Source organism: Delphinus delphis, chromosome 19 (assembly GCF_949987515.2).
Source record: "Delphinus delphis chromosome 19, mDelDel1.2, whole genome shotgun sequence".
NCBI classification, from domain to species: Eukaryota; Metazoa; Chordata; class Mammalia; order Artiodactyla; family Delphinidae; genus Delphinus; species Delphinus delphis.
In genome coordinates, this window is record NC_082701.1 from 56,600,537 (window position 1) to 56,616,288 (window position 15,752).

General features: G+C 41.2%; 1 protein-coding gene across 3 annotated transcripts in view; it reads right to left on the reverse strand.

Moving 5' to 3' along the window:
- TEKT3 (tektin 3) overlaps window positions 1–15,752 on the reverse strand; it is a 160,394-nt gene that overhangs the window by 16,131 nt on the left and 128,511 nt on the right. For 2 of the 3 annotated variants that reach the window (XM_059996981.1, XM_059996983.1), the window contains exons 2-4: window positions 10,234–10,841; window positions 7,362–7,445; window positions 2,574–2,644 (exon numbers count right to left, since the gene is read on the reverse strand). In XM_059996981.1, coding sequence (XP_059852964.1) covers window positions 2,574–2,644; window positions 7,362–7,445; window positions 10,234–10,812 — 734 coding nt within the window. In that variant the 5' untranslated portion in view covers window positions 10,813–10,841. Of the gene's footprint in view, window positions 1–2,573; window positions 2,645–7,361; window positions 7,446–10,233; window positions 10,845–15,752 lie in introns of all 3 variants that reach the window. The other variant, XM_059996982.1, reaches the window with a different exon arrangement.

Below are 15,752 nucleotides of genomic sequence, written 5' to 3' on the forward strand. Positions count from 1 at the left end.
GTGCCTACTCTGTGCCAGGATGCATCACGGACAAAGCAAACGTCACCTCCCTAGAGGAGCTCACATCCTACAGGGGGGTGACAGGCAGTCCCCATAAGGAATAAGCAAATCCTGTGGTTTGTAAGCAGAACAACGCAGAAAACAAAGCAGGAAAAAGGGGGCCAGGAGTGTGAGCGATGATTCTAAATAGGATGGCCAGGGTAGGACTCTCCTCAAGCAGGTGATACCAAGACTTGCAGAGGGAGAACCAGACCTTGCTGCCCATTGGAATATGTCAGGTTTTCCTCTGAGTGGAGTGAGAGACCACCGACTTACAATCTTAAAGGATCATTCTGGTGTGGGGTTAAGAACGGACTGCAGGGGACAGAGAGACCCCATGAGCAGACCGGCGAGGCTACCCAGGTGAGAGATGGTGGTGGCCTGGACCAACAGGGTGGCAGTGAAGGAGGTGAGAAATGCTCAGATTCTGCAGATGCTTTAGAGATGGAACCAGGACTTATATACACGACCAAATGTAAAATGGATGGCTAGTGGGAAGCAGCCGCATAGCACGGGGAGATCAGCTCGGTGCTTTCTGACCGCCTGGAGGGGTGGGATAGGGAGGGTGGGAGGGAGGGAGACGCAAGAGGGAGGAGGTATGGGGATATATGTATATGTATAGCTGATTCACTTGTTATACAGCAGAAACTAACACACCACTGTAAAGCAATTACACTCCAATAAAGATGTTAAAAAATAAATAAATAAAGAGCACAGGCTCTGGAGCAAAAAAAAAAAGCCAAAGTTGAGCCATTGGGATAGCAGGATTCCATCAGCAGAGGTGAGCAAATCTATGGGTGGGATGGAGGGCTGGGGGAGAAGACAGCAGGCTTTGCTTTACGTTTGAGTGTCCATTTAACATCCAAGCGGAGGTACCAAGTGGGTTGTTGGAATTGGGGAGAAAGGTCTGGGCTAGAAATAAAAATTGGGCAATCGCATACAGAGAGCATGTGAAAAAGCCAGAGAACTGGATGATCCTAGACATTTCTCTACTCCCGGGGCCCGAAAAAGGCCCTGGCATAGAGGGACCACCCAGGAAAGCCTGTGTGCAACTGAAGGGCTGATCCTCCTTAAATTGGCCTGTGCCTTCAGGTAAGTCACTTGACCTGTCAAAGCTCTTTGTTTTGTTGTTTGTAAAGTGGAAATGAGGGTAGCAGTACACAGGTCATCTGCGTTTTGTGAATTCTAAATCAGCGTGTGTGTGCAGAGGAGGAAAGGAGAGGAAGCTGCATCCCTGCTGCTTCCGAGTTCAGGTTACTGGGTTGAAACTCTGGGATTCTTAGGCCTTTCTCATCTGTGGTCTGGGACCATGATGCTCCCCAGGCTTCCTCTCTTGGGCTGACACCCTTGGCCTCCTCTGACCTGACCTCAGAGCCTCCTTAGGAAGGCCTTCTATCCATCCACCATTTAGAGCCCAAGATGGGAGAGATCTAGGCCTCCATGTTGGTTTCTAATGAGATTCCATTCTCAGCTGAGATCCAAGCCCATCTCATGTTCCTTCCTGAATTGTTCCTTCAAGACAAGTGGAGCTGAAAACCTTCCTCCCATCACCTTTGCTGGACGGAGCCCAGTAACCATGTTAGAGCATCCTTAGCCAATCCTCAGCTATCCTCACCAATTTCTGAATTAAGGAGACCTTCCAATGACAGCTTGAGAGAGAACTCAGCCATCTGAATCTCACCGACCTTCATAGCATCGATCTTGATGGTCAGCAGACTGAGCGAAAAGAACCACCACCTTTAGAACCACTATTCCTTTGGCTACATCACACGCTACCCCTGACAACATCAGTACAGGCAGAATCATCATTTCCTCTGTGTGACATATTCAACACTACTTCTTTCCATGGCCGTCACCAAATGAACGTTGACCTTTCTAGTCCTATAAGGCGACAGGCTCGGCCAATATTTTTTCTATGCTGACAGCTGTTATCATTGCTTCAAACCCTCCTTTGATTATTCTTCTTTGCCGCCAACCCCCACTATAAATATTAAGCGCCTACTGTCTACTATTGCCAAGAGAAGAATTTGTATTCTGCTAGAGAGTAGGATGGGTGAACAATTACAGTGCAATGGATGCAGTGAATGCAGTGGTGTAATCACAGCACCAAGGACCACGTACCAGGGTTGCCGAGAAACCGGAGGAGAAGGCTGAGTTTTTAAGGAGAAGTGGAAAGTAAATATATAAGTGTGCCACAGTTCATCGCTTTTCCAGCTGTCGGGCTGCACGTGTACAAGTCTATCTCTTATCAAAGAATAAAAGTGTTTTGAGTTAAAAGTAACCTTAGCCACACTTCAAGGTTGGATAAAAATCCTTTCTGAAGCATTGCAAAAATTATATCTTTAAATAAAAGTTTAAAGTAAGTACCCCAAGTACTCATTTTACCTTCTAAATAAAAACGTGTATGTGCATGCGGATGTGTGTCCATGTATAAGAAATCCTTACATAAGAAGCTAAGAGAAATCTGACTGGGAAGCGTGGAAGTACAGTTTCGTGATAGAGTTTCAACTATATAGAGAGATAAAAGCTCTTACGCCAGTTGGGCAATGGCCTTGTCCAAATGCAGCTTCATCCTTTCTTGACAACACAGAATAATATCAACCTCCTACTCAAGTGAAAAAAAAAAGCCACATTAATGTTTTGATATTGAACATAACGTTCAGAGTCGACAACGTAACAAAACATTGATGATAGAAAACTTTATTTCTGGGAAAATCGTGAAGTAAAACAAGAAAAGAATTCTATACCCACTTATTTACCTACACGCCCCCATGATATTGCTGTCTTAACATAAGACTGAGATTCACCCTTCACAGGGCTTTAGGGAAATATATTATGGAACAAGTTGGGACACGGGTAAAATTTTAGGAGTTTTATTTTTTATCTCTGGTCTTTGATTGAATCAGTCAATCAATCAATCAAATTCTGGTGATACCCAAGGTTGAATTTAATGCATGGCTTCTTCTGTACTAAGTATTCTTCCAAGAAAAGTGAATCTGGAAGGGAAAAGGACAGCCTAAAAGGCAGTTCTCTCAGGCAGTGCATGTGACCTCCAAAAGACCCAGTTTTTTGTTCCAAACGGAGGCCAACCTCCACCCTAGGAGGCCAGGTCTCCCCTTGTCCTGCCTCTGCCCTGCAGCCCAGCTGCTATACTCGTATAAAATCTGCACCACCCATGCCACTCTGCTTGACCACGCACGTGGCATTTTGATGCTGCTAGGATGTATATATTGTTACACGTATAGCAGAGATTTTGTGTGGTAGCAGAGATTTTTCAAATAAATAGTTACTTCCCTCTGAAGTTCATATTCACATTACAAAATTTAGGAACCCAAAATAGCACCTAGAAGACATTTAAAAAGTGCACATAACGATCGCTACCACTTTTTCAAGTGAAAAGTGATCATACCATCATACTGAACATGAAACTTGAACACTTTCCCATGACATAAAACTATACTGCGATGAACAAGCTCAAAAATATTTAGACACCACCAAGGGGGATGCCTTTTTTCAAGGTTTTGACAAGTACAGCCAAATTGCCCTTCAGAAGAGTTGCACCCATTTACAACAATAAATGAGTGTGAGCTTCCTCACCTCACACACCCAGTAGACACTATGGTTCCTCTCAATCTTTGCCAACATGAAAGACCACCCCCCAGGAAAAGCACACTTGTTCAGATTTGCAGGTTACTATTATGACTGGGTATTTGTTCATGATTTGACTTTCTTCTCTTGTGAACCACCTGTTCATGTGCTTGTCTACCTTTTCTGTTATGTTTTTCTTATTTATAAATATTCTTGTATTTAAAATTCAACCCTTTCCCATTATATGACACATATATATATATATATATATATTTTTTTTTTTTTTTACCAGTTTAGCTCTTGCCTTTATATTTTGTGTGTGGTGTCTCTGATCTACAGACATTTCTGGTTTCTATGACATCAAACGATCAAATGTTCCCTTTGGGTTTCCGCCTTTGTTCATGTGATTTTAGAGGCCTCTTCACTCCAATGTTAATTATTACTCAACTATATAGCCTTCTTATTCTTTTATTGTTTAATTGGTTGTCGTAAAAATATTATGCCTAGAGTTTATTTCAGTGATAACCCTCCTGCCTGATTCTTTGATACTCTGAATGACTGGAGTAAATGAAAAACGCAATTCCCATGACATGTTAGCAAGTCCCCCTGCCTTTACAGGCAGCAAGGATTTCTCACACATTCTCATTGTAGGTGGTGCCTGTCTTTGATATTTTTGGTTGTCTGGTCTTCATCTTTCTCTATGGCTTGGGGTGTGTGTGTGTGTGTGTGTGTGTGTGTGTGTGTGTGTGTGTGTGTGTGTGTGTGTGTGTGTGTGCGTGTGTGTGTGTGTGTGTGTGTGTGTGTAGCCATTTCATGGAGGTGTTGGCAAAGGATACATGGAATACTGCTTAGAAAATATCACTTAAAACCCAAAATCCCAGTGAGCTTTTATGCTATGTGTACACTATTCACACAGAGGGAATTCCTGGAACTTTCAGTGGAAAAAATTACGTTTAATGAGACTCTTGCTATAAAAAAATCCCTTCAACACTACTTTTTATACTTGAATTTAAATAATGTCATATGGTGAACATCGTGGTTGGAAGCAGAAGGCTTCCTTGGAACAGGGAATGCCTGAAACCAAAGACTTTTGTAACTGTCCCCAACGCTAACTTACCTACTAGTCTGCACTCACACATGGGGCTGGTCTGGAAACGCCTCCATGAAGTGACTGCAGGGCAAGGGCCTTATTCCCTCAACCGCCCGTGAGAAGAAAGTTTGCCGGAAGGTGGTGGGTACAGACAGAGGGCAGAAGTGTGAGAAGAGCCCAGATGTCATCAGACCGACAGCTGCCACCTGACACCCAGGGAAGTGAAGGTCATGGCAGAAAACCCAAGAACCACACACTAGGAGCCTGGCAAGTGATGCCACCCCTTCTGGATCCTGAACTTGGGGAGGAAAAATAGACCCCAAGAATAAAAGGGTGGCAGTGACTCCTCTGAGTTTCTCAGAGTCTCAGTGGCCAAAATGAATACACTGTGGCTTGAGATGGAAAGAGAACAAGGAATCACATCCAAGCATTTGAAGAACCTTGAATTAATCCTACTATCTGAGCAGGCGAAACCTTTGCAAAGCATCCCTTACGGTTCTCTTCTTGGGAGCTGTGGTCTTGGGATGGGGTGGCGGAGCGCGGAGGTAGAATAGAGGCTTCACAGCCTTTGGCGTACCCTCACCTCGAGCAAACCCCCCCCCCCGTTGCCTCACCCCCCTGCGTCTTGGGTGGAATAGTGGTTAAAGACGTGCTCTGGCATCAGATAGCCCAGGTCCAATGCTGCCTTTGCAAATGCTGGGAGCAAAGGCGAGTTATAAACAAAGGGTAATAACACCTGCCTTTCTAGGTTGTGGGGTAGATAATTATGTGCCTTGCAGATGGAAGCTCTCACTAAAGGGTAGGACTTATAATGCGACATGGATCATAAAGTATGATCTAGAACTTAATCCTCATGTGCGACGTGGCCTCCACCCTCTTCTTGGCTGAGAAATACTGGCCAGGTCACAAGAACTCCAAGTTCTGACCACACACATGGATGTGTGCTAACTCTCGGCTATACCCTGAACTGTGGATATACGATCATTTCTGGGACCTCACTGTTAAACCCAGACCCTGCTTCCTGTGGTTCTATGTATCCACAGATACATACAAACTTAAAGGCTTAACTGAGCCTTTTTAAGTTTGGGGTAAGTGGGTAAACTATCACACTCTTAACAGGTAGAATAGGCTACTGAAATCACACTTTAAAAATCAAACTATAAGTCCAAATGGAATCTGGATAATGGCAAATGTCATCTATAGGAGCAAGCACCCCATTTCTATAGACAGTGTGTTTTGATGACGACATTCTCAAATTCTCACTCATCCCTGAGTTTGGGAAGCAGCGGTGTTTCCTTAAAGATGTGCACTCTCAGTGTTTGCTCCTGAATCACTTGAAGTTGACCCATCACCCGGCTGGTTGTGAGGGGGCTGGGGTCCTACAAGCCATTTAGAGGCGGAAATCCCAGACGGGGAAGGCGTTTCTTGCTACTGGTGGTGAGAATCCACCCAGACATTCTTTGCATGCTGGTATCAGGTTCTATTCAATACTGTCTCAGAGCAGAACCCTCTTGGGATGGAGTCATAGAACCAGTAACAGTACCATCAATAGGAAGGGGAAGGCAGAAGGCATCAGGGTCAAAGAAAAGTTCACTTTTAAGCTTCATGAATGTGAACCAAAAAATGAGTTACCAACGTACATATGTCTGGCACTTGGGGAAGCAGAACGAACGCTTAATAGAGTATCCAGGCTAAAAAAAAAAGAGAGACTGGGAAGGGTCCCAGGTACCTAAGGGCTGAAATCTTAAGAAATGGCAGAGATCTTGTGGGAGAGAGCCTAGGAGGTAAGCTCCCGGATGGCTGATCAAAAGCTGTCCAAATGCATATACCCTTTGATGCGTGGATTACAGTTTTGGAAATGTATCCTGAGGAAATAATCAGAAATGCATACAGTTATCAATACGATGCATGTGTGGAGGCAGGGGCCACATGGGAAGAAACCTCTGGACCTTCCCCTCAATTTGGCTGTGAACCTAAAAGTGCTCTAAAACATTGTCTTCTAAAAAAACACAACACTGCCTTTCCACGTCTACATTTAAGAATAAACATCATTGGGCATTTATCCAACAAAAAAAGCACTATTCAAACGCATAGATACACTATAATTCTAACCTGGAAGATATGTCTGTGTGTCTTTAAGTTGGGTGGTATCTACCTAAGTATGATTATTAAAAAGACTGAAATACTCTAACATTAATAGTCATTTCTGTCTAATTGAACTTAGGTGATTTTTATCTTTACTGCATTTTTCAAATCCTCTCAATAAATATCTATTACTTTCATAACCCCCCAAAAATATATCTTTTCTAAAAAATAACATAAACAACAAAGTCCTACTGTATAGCACAGGAAACTATATTCAGTATCTTGTAATAAACCATAATGGAAAAGAATATGCAAAAGAATATACATATATATATGTATAACTGAATCACTTTGCTGTACACCAGAAACTAACACAACATTGTAAATCAACTATACTTCAATAAAAAATAAAATAAAATGTATCTTTTCTAAATACCATAAATATCTGATACTATAACTCCTTACTGTGTCTTTACATAACATCATTTTTTGTTTCTATACATTAAACGCACATTTGCAATGAGGTTTCTTGTTATTGAAGGGTTTGCCCCATATTTACCGTCAGCAACTCTTTTTCCACTTCATCATGAACTAGATCGATTCCCATTCTCTTCTCTCGATGAAACAGACATTCCCGGGCTACCTACAGATACACAAATAATGAAAAACACTAATACAACCTGACTAAAATCAGTGACTAGCACTTCTAATAACCTGTTTCTAAAACAAGGCAATAGATGCTCCCAATACCAACTTTTCAAGGCATTTTCCTGGAAATCAAACAAGAAACTCAGTGTGACAACGAAGTGAATCCCTGCTGCTAGTGAAAAGGTAAAGAGTTTGAAAAAAATTCCTAATTTGGAAAGTTGACAAACTGAAGCAGATGGCATCTACTTAATCCCCACAAATCAGCATCTGAGAAAACTATGTGACATCAACTCCTTCTAGAGAAATAGTTCAATAACCCAGATCATAGTCTTCAAGATCTTATTTCCAAATGTTTTCTACTGAGAAGAGTGAAGAAGAAACAAATGATTATTTAAAGACCTCAAAATATTTGTGTGGCCAAAAATCCAGGTGATTATTGTTAAAGTACCATTTATTGTTTTCCTAATTATAAAAGTAATATGCGGGGCTCCCCTGGTGGTGCAGTGGTTGAGCGTCCGCCTGCCGATGCAGGGGACACGGGTTCGTGCTCCGGTCCGGGAGGATCCCACATGCCGCGGAGCGGCTGGGCCCGTGAGCCATGGCCGCTGAGCCTGCGTGTCCAGAGCCTGTGCTCCGCAACGGGAGAGATCACGACAGTGAGAGGCCCGCGTACCACAAATAATAATAATAATAATAATATGCTTTATCCATTAAAGAGAAAAAGTAGAGAGAAGTCAAAAATGAGTTATCCATACTCCTATCAGTTTTGTTTGTTTTAAACAGAAGTTACAGTGCCCTCATAATTTTATTCTTTTTAGGATTGATGTTAAATAGTAGACTTGAAATAGTCTATGAGACAAAGTACATTAATGACTCCAATGGAAAGCAGCTTAGATAGCCAACAACTAAATTATGCATGAAATAACATCATGTAAATGTTAAAATACTTTTTTCAAAGAGTAAGTATTTCATGACATGGGATGACTATAATGTTAAATGTTTAAAAAGCATAAAATATAATAGTATGTACACTGTAATCTGGATATGATGTCATTGAACAAAATCTTGGAGTGAATCTCTAATTTTTTAATAGTCTAATGTACACTGACTAGAAGATGAACTAAGGGGTTGAAGGGAACTCTGATTATTTTCATGTGTATTACGAAATTGCTTTCCAGGAAGTCTCGACTCATCCATAGTCTACTAGCAATATCTGAAGTGTCCGTCTTCTGCACTTCTGCCAACCCTACACATTATCGGTTTTCATTTTTGCAAATTTGGTAAGCCAAAGACGGTTACTTCATTGACTTAGTTTGCATTTTTGTTATTGAGTTTTAATATTTTTGTCTTATATACAGTTGATCATCAGTATTTCCTCTTTTGAGCTGTATCTGTTCATGGGACTAGTTCTCATTTTAATTGGGATCTTCTGATACCGTGTTGATTGTAAATGTTTAAACACACAAGATATCTGGACAAAAACTGCAGAAAAGTATTTAAATTATGCCCATCTCATTGAGAGCAGTCATCACTGAAAGGAGTGTCAAGGGAAGAAACTGAATCTCCTCTGGAAATTAAGTAAAAGGTAAGTGGCTGTCATTTTAAGTGTTCATTAAAGTAAGTGGTGGGTGGGGTGGGATGGGATGTATTGTAGAATAGACCAGGAATCCTCAAAATGATCCAGAGCTCAGAGAAAGTATGGAAGGGCTTCTGATCCCATGGTGAGTTCTTTTAAAAGAATATCATTAGTGTCCTGTCGACCTTTCTCAGGATTTCTGTGGTCGTGTGTATTTGTGTGCACTCGTGTTTAGTGGGGAGGAGGGGTGCAGTAAGAAGCTACGGTGTGCAGGGGTCTCCAGCAAACCCCCCAAACAACTAGACTTCTAGCTCTTCGATTCTCTAATCTCACACAAACATGGAGAAAAAGAGTGTTCGCTTTGCCCATTCACATATACACAACTTCTAAAATAATCTGCATCATTTGGACATCTTCACATACAGAATGTCTTCTTCCAACGGTGGTGGATAGAATGGGGTCAGGGGGCCCATCGCACACTCAGAGGATTAAAGGTAATTTGATCTCCATTCAGAAGCCTGGTCAGAGGCCAGCAACCAACTGAAAGGCTGCCTCTAGGACCAAAACTGGCTTAACTTCTATCCCATTTCTCTATTTAACCAAACTCATTCCATTCCCAAGAAGCTCTAATTTGATCGTTTCACCGTGCCTGAAGTGGAATCATAACATACGTGCAGAAGGCATTTCATGACACAGACTAAAAGAACAGTTTTTTCCCTCTCAAACAACGTTGATGTTAATCCAGGGACAGCAATAACCAAGCAGCCTATTTAAGAGATGGGAAGATGGCATTTTCACCATAAAATACTGTGCATCTTAAGAGCGTCGCTTTAATTAGCCTCCTTTGCTTTGCATGCAGAATTCTCTCTACTTTTTTTTCTTTCTGGGCTGCACCACTGGGCTTGCGGGATCTTAGTTCCCCAACCAGGGATTGAACCTGCGTCCTCAGCAGTGAAAGCACTGAGTCCTAACCGCTGGACCGCCAGGGAATTCCAGAATTCTTTCTACTTAAATGGTTGTTCGGTATAATGTGAGAAAAATGGCAATGGTTTTATCGTCACTGAAACCCGGTACAGATTTATTGACAAGGGCTTGGCTTCTACAGGGGAAGCGAAATATAATTCAATAGATAAATAACCTCAAAATTTCAACGACAGGGTTATAATCATAAAAATGCACTGTCCTTTTAATAAGGTCTTATAGTTACCTGAAGAGGGGCTTCTGTCTCCATCAAAGCCCTCTCCAGTTTTTTCTTAACATCGGTGAGTTCATTTGTCTCTCCAATCATTGCATCCAACTCATGAATGATTTCAGATTTCCAAAATCCTATGTCGTTGACTCGTTCTCCCAGATTGTGGGTGGAGTCTGCCTGGGTTTTTCTCGTTTGTTGATATTTGTCTTGAATCAAGCGAGATGTATCTACCCTTAGTCTCTCTGAATTGTGTCGGGAGGTGTTGGATTCTTGAAAGTTGGCTAAGTTGGACCTGTACCAATCATCTGGGGTATATCTGGTGAAGAGTGTGGTTCTGTTGGAAACACAGGGAAGCGTGGTGCTCTCGGACACCCTCTGAGATCTGGTGCAGCACGGGTCCAAGGCTGGCGAGTTGGAGGCTGCTTTGTAGTACGTGCTTGGTCTCCAAGGCAGGCTCAGACTGTGGGTCAGATTGCAGTGCGGGAAGCAGTTCCTATAGCTTGAGGCCATGGCACTGATGGCTGGTAGGAAGTTGGCTGGTGTTGGTCTAGGGTGGGCATAAGGTGCCGCCAAAGTAGAACCTAGAAGCTCCATGATGCTCAAGCACTATTTGTAAATCTCTCCTGCTTAAAAGGGGGGGGAAGGGGGGGAAGCAAAAATAGACAGTCACATAAATAACCTTCGGTGAAAACTCACAGATAAAAGGGTCCATCTGACTTACTATAAGCAGCAGTGTTGTCTAATACATTAGATATTTGTTTTAATTTGATAACCACCTTTACTTGTGATAACATATTCTGCATTTATTTTTCATCTCTGTCTCTGGATTGTATTCAAATTACATTTTTGTAGATTGGCACTTTGAAGTTTTGAAATATTTTTTAAATCATGAGAAGTAACACCGTCTCGTAACAGATTCAAATGAAGAGCCTGAACTATGCTTTCTAACAGATTGGGATTCAGATCTTGGCTCTGCTATTTACTAGCTGTGAGACTTGGTGCAAATGACTTAAGCTCTCTGCCCTCATCTCTAAGTTGGGAATAATAATAGTAATTGCTACTTTGGTTTGTTATAAGCAGTATTAGCCGCAAGGGGTTGCTGAGCGGCGCCCACCCCCCACCCCCCAGTCTTCCTAAATAAACACACGATCAGAGTAACACCGGTGTGGCAGGTAAGCCAACGTAACTCAAGGAAGTACCTAGATCCCCTTTTCCTGGCAACTTCCCACCTCTAAGCAACTCCGGTATAGACAGACATGCTATGGCAGCCCCTGAGCATTAAGTAAGATGATGCTAAGTATTTGGAATACTTAGCACAGTTCTGGGCACATAGTTAGTGCTCAATAAATGTTAGCTTTTAAAATTACTAGCTCAGAGGTGTATACAAAGTAAAAGATAAATATCCACTCTCCCCCCTTCAAAATAAACTCCTCAGAAGTAGACACTGTGAATAATTCATTACTAGTTGTATCTTTCCAGATTTTTCCTTTTCATATACCAACATATATATTATTTTTAAATCTATATACATCTCCCTATATACATATGCACAGAGTTTTTTAATACAAAAATTGGATTATCTTAATCATTATATGTATCATTCCAGAACATGCATTTTTGCAAATATATGTATTTTGGACCTCTCCCCCTGTTAAAACATAGAGAGCCACTTTATCCTTTTTTACCAGCTGAAAATATTCTATTGTCCAGAATTTGGGGTCATTGTTAGTCCAGAAAGCCAAGGATGCCATAGACTATGACATACTTTTCAGCATCTGAACGTCATTCTGTTTGGGGGTTAATGTCTATAGATGCATTTACTGAAAAGGAAAAATAATATCAGATCCAATTCTGTAGGCTCCTACTCAGAAAAAACAAACAAACAAAAACACATTCAGAGTCCGCCTGCCGATACAGGGGACACGGGTTCGTGCCCCGTTCCAGGAAGATCCCACATGCCGTGGAGCGGCTGGGCCCGTGAGCCATGGCCACTGAGCCTGCGCGTCCGGAGCCTGTGCTCCGCAACGGGGGAGGCCACAGCAGTGAGAGGCCCACATACCGAAAAACAAAACAAAACAAAAAAAAAACACATTCAGTGATTCTTTAAATAGCTGTTTTGATGCCATTGGTACCCAAACCACAAAATAATCTATTTGTAGAATTGTGGCCAAATCAAAATCCACTCGGACTACATGTGATGAAACAGCTACCCACTGCCACTGGTGGTATCCCACCTGACCCTGGCTCCCTGATGTTTTCCTTATTCTTCCCTCCCTCAGCCCCCAAACACTTTATATGGGCCAAGCTTAGAGTACGATGGTAAAAACGAAAGCCTTAATAACCACTTGCCATTCCACACCTAAGTCTGAAACTTAAAACATTGGTTTTTGAAAAGGCAAATTCCAAGTAACTTGAGCCACGAGGGTCCTCCTGGCTACTTTTAGTTTCAACCCCTTCCCCAAGTCACATCTAGAAATAATCCCATCAGTTTTCTTTGAGCAAGAAGCTTCGAGTGGGATTGGACCACTCTTGCTTGGCTTTTCTTAGTTCCTGACAACAATGAATCTAAAAGCTAATGTCACACTTGGTCCTTCAATCACGGAATTCCAGGTGTAGAATTCCCACATGTATTTACTCGACACCTATGATGCTGAAATCTTGAGGCAGCTCAATCCATGTCTGTCAAATATCAAACCACGAGTGTTCAGGTTTAACACATGTGTGAAATGCAGGGGTCCACAAGCCAGAGGAGACATATGACTTGAGAAAATCAATATGGTTTGTAAAAGCATCCAGTGATAATTTTTAATTAGAGATGGGATATAATTTAGAATCTGGAATCTGAAGCATAAAGTCAGTTGTTTAAAAAGTTCCCAGATGTAGAGCTCCTCATATATGGCAGTAAGTTTCACATGAGAGACAATATTCCATTGCCATTCCATATTCCAATATTCCATGTTCCAGCTCCAGTAGGCCCCCTTCTAAGTCATTTAGGAAGACCCAATAAAAGACAACAGCCTGGCAATGTCTTTTTTTCTCTTTTTTTCTTTTGGTCATTATTGGCCAAGAAAATTGAGAATCTCATGGCCTAAGAAATATTTAACTCAAAATAGATTTCTGCCTTCAACCAGGATAGAGTAATAAAAACTAGACTTAGCCTCTCACACCTAAAAATCTAGATAAAATATATGAAACAACTGTTTTCAGGCTGCACAGGACTCTGATCTGTGAGAGAAGAGAAACAAATAAGGTGAGCCCTCTGATCACCTGGAGGCAATTTCCAGACTATGGGGAAAATGGATGGAAACCAAACAGAGCCTGGCAGCATCTGTGAGCTGAGGAGGAGGCCAGAATTTGGGGAGGCTGAGACACCTGGAAGTTGGGACGCGGGATTCTGGAGTAAAATGAGTTATGCAGAAAAAGCGCTCCATAAATCTATGTAGGGGTCCACTTGGGTCTTTGCTGAGTAATAGGTTGTACATACATCAAGGAATGTTCCACAAACCTTGGCAAATAATGATGGCAGTGTTGTTAGCTGCACAATTCCTAGAGCTCACAGAGGGCCCAGAGACATTTTGAACCCAGACCAGTCAGAGTGGGGAGTTGTTAGTGGTCACCTGGAGCGTTTGATGGAAAGCCCAGAGAGGTCACGCATTAGAATGGGGCCGACCTATCTTTAGAACGAAGGTACTAAAGACTCTGGAAAAGCTTGAATTCGGGCCTCAAAAAGCTCCAACTAATCCACAAGTAAAGTGCCTGCCAACGTCAGGAGCTCAGATATAGAGCACCACAGTGTCCAGCATCCAATCAAAAACTTCCAGACATGCCAAGAAGTAGACACGTGTGGCCCGTAATTAGGAGAAAAATCAGTCAATAGAAACAGGTATACAAATGGCGGAAATGTGACGGCACTAGAAAACCACGCGCAAGTATTTAAAGGAAAACAAGAACATAATGAAGAGAGACGTGGAAGACTTAAAAAAGAACAAAATGAATCTTTAGGGATAAAACATACAATATATCCTTGCACAATTTCACTAGATTGGAGTAACTGCAGATTAGACACCAGAGAAGCAAAGATTAGTGAGCTCGAATCTAACCAAACCAAAGCACAGACTTTTTAATTCACTGGAAACAAAAAATGAAAAGAGCCTCAGTAACTTACGGTATAATATCAAGTGGTCTAACATCAAGCACTTGGGGTGTCACGTTAAGACGAGAGGGAGACAAAATATCTGAAGAAACAATGGCTGCAAATTTCCCACATTTGATGAAAAGTACAAACCCCTATGTCTAAGAAGCTCCACACACTCCAGGAGGATAAGCACACATCCATGTGTGTGTGCACACACCACTACCTCAAGGCTCATCATAATAAAATGGATGAAAGTTCACAATAAAGAGAAAAAATTAAAATCAGAGGAAAAAAGACACAATAGATAGAAAGGAACAAAGATAAGAATCAGTGAAGAATTCTTGTCAGAAACTATGCAAGCCAGAAGACAATCAAACAACATCTTTAAAGGGCTGGAAGAAAGTGTAATCCTAGAATTCTATTTCCAGTGAAAATATCCTTCAAAGATGAAGGTGAAATAAAAGGTTTTTTTAATATATATATATATATATACACATATATATATATATAAAAGCAAAAGCCAAGAGAATTCAGCTGCAGCAGAACTGCACTAAAAGGGCTGTGAAAGGAAATTCTTCAGGCAAAAGGACATTATACCAGATGGAAACTTGGAGCTACACAAAGAAATGAAGTCTCAGAAATGGTAAGTATGTGTGCTAATAGCAAAAAAAAAAAACTTTTCTAACTTTTAAATTTCTTTAAAAGATGGCTGCTTAAAGTAAAAATAATAAAAATTCATTGGGAGGTTTATAATAAAAACAAAAGTAAGTTATATGGTAATAACAGCACCAATGATGGGAGAGCAGAAATGGAAAAGTACTATTGTAAAGGCCTTATGACTAAAATGGAATAATATTATTTAAGCATATACTACAGTAAGTCAAAAATGCATACTGTAAACCGTAGAGCAGCAGTTCTCAAAATGTGACCCAAAACCATGGGCTTGCCTAAGACCTCCTCTGGAGTGACAAGGTCAAGGTTATTTTTATAGTAAACACCCAGATGTGATTGGCCTTTTTCACTCTCGTTCTCTCAGAAATGTACAATAGAGGTTTCCAGAGGTGACATGATATGCGATATCACAACAGACTGAATGCAGAAGTAGATATGAGAACCCACCGACTAACAAAAATTTTAAAACTTTACCAAAAATGTGAAACAGTGCCACTCTTCTAACTAAATTTGTTTCAGAAAACGTAGTTTTTTAATGAAAAGTATTGTTTATGTTACTATATAATAGGTTGTTATGGTTACTTTTAAGAGTTAATATTTTTAATTTCTCTATTTTAATTTCTGATATAATAAATATCAGTAGCTGTAATCTACATAAACTAAAGCTCTACAGAGTATCCTCTCTGACCATATCAGAGTTAAATTAGAAATCAATAATAGAAAGGTG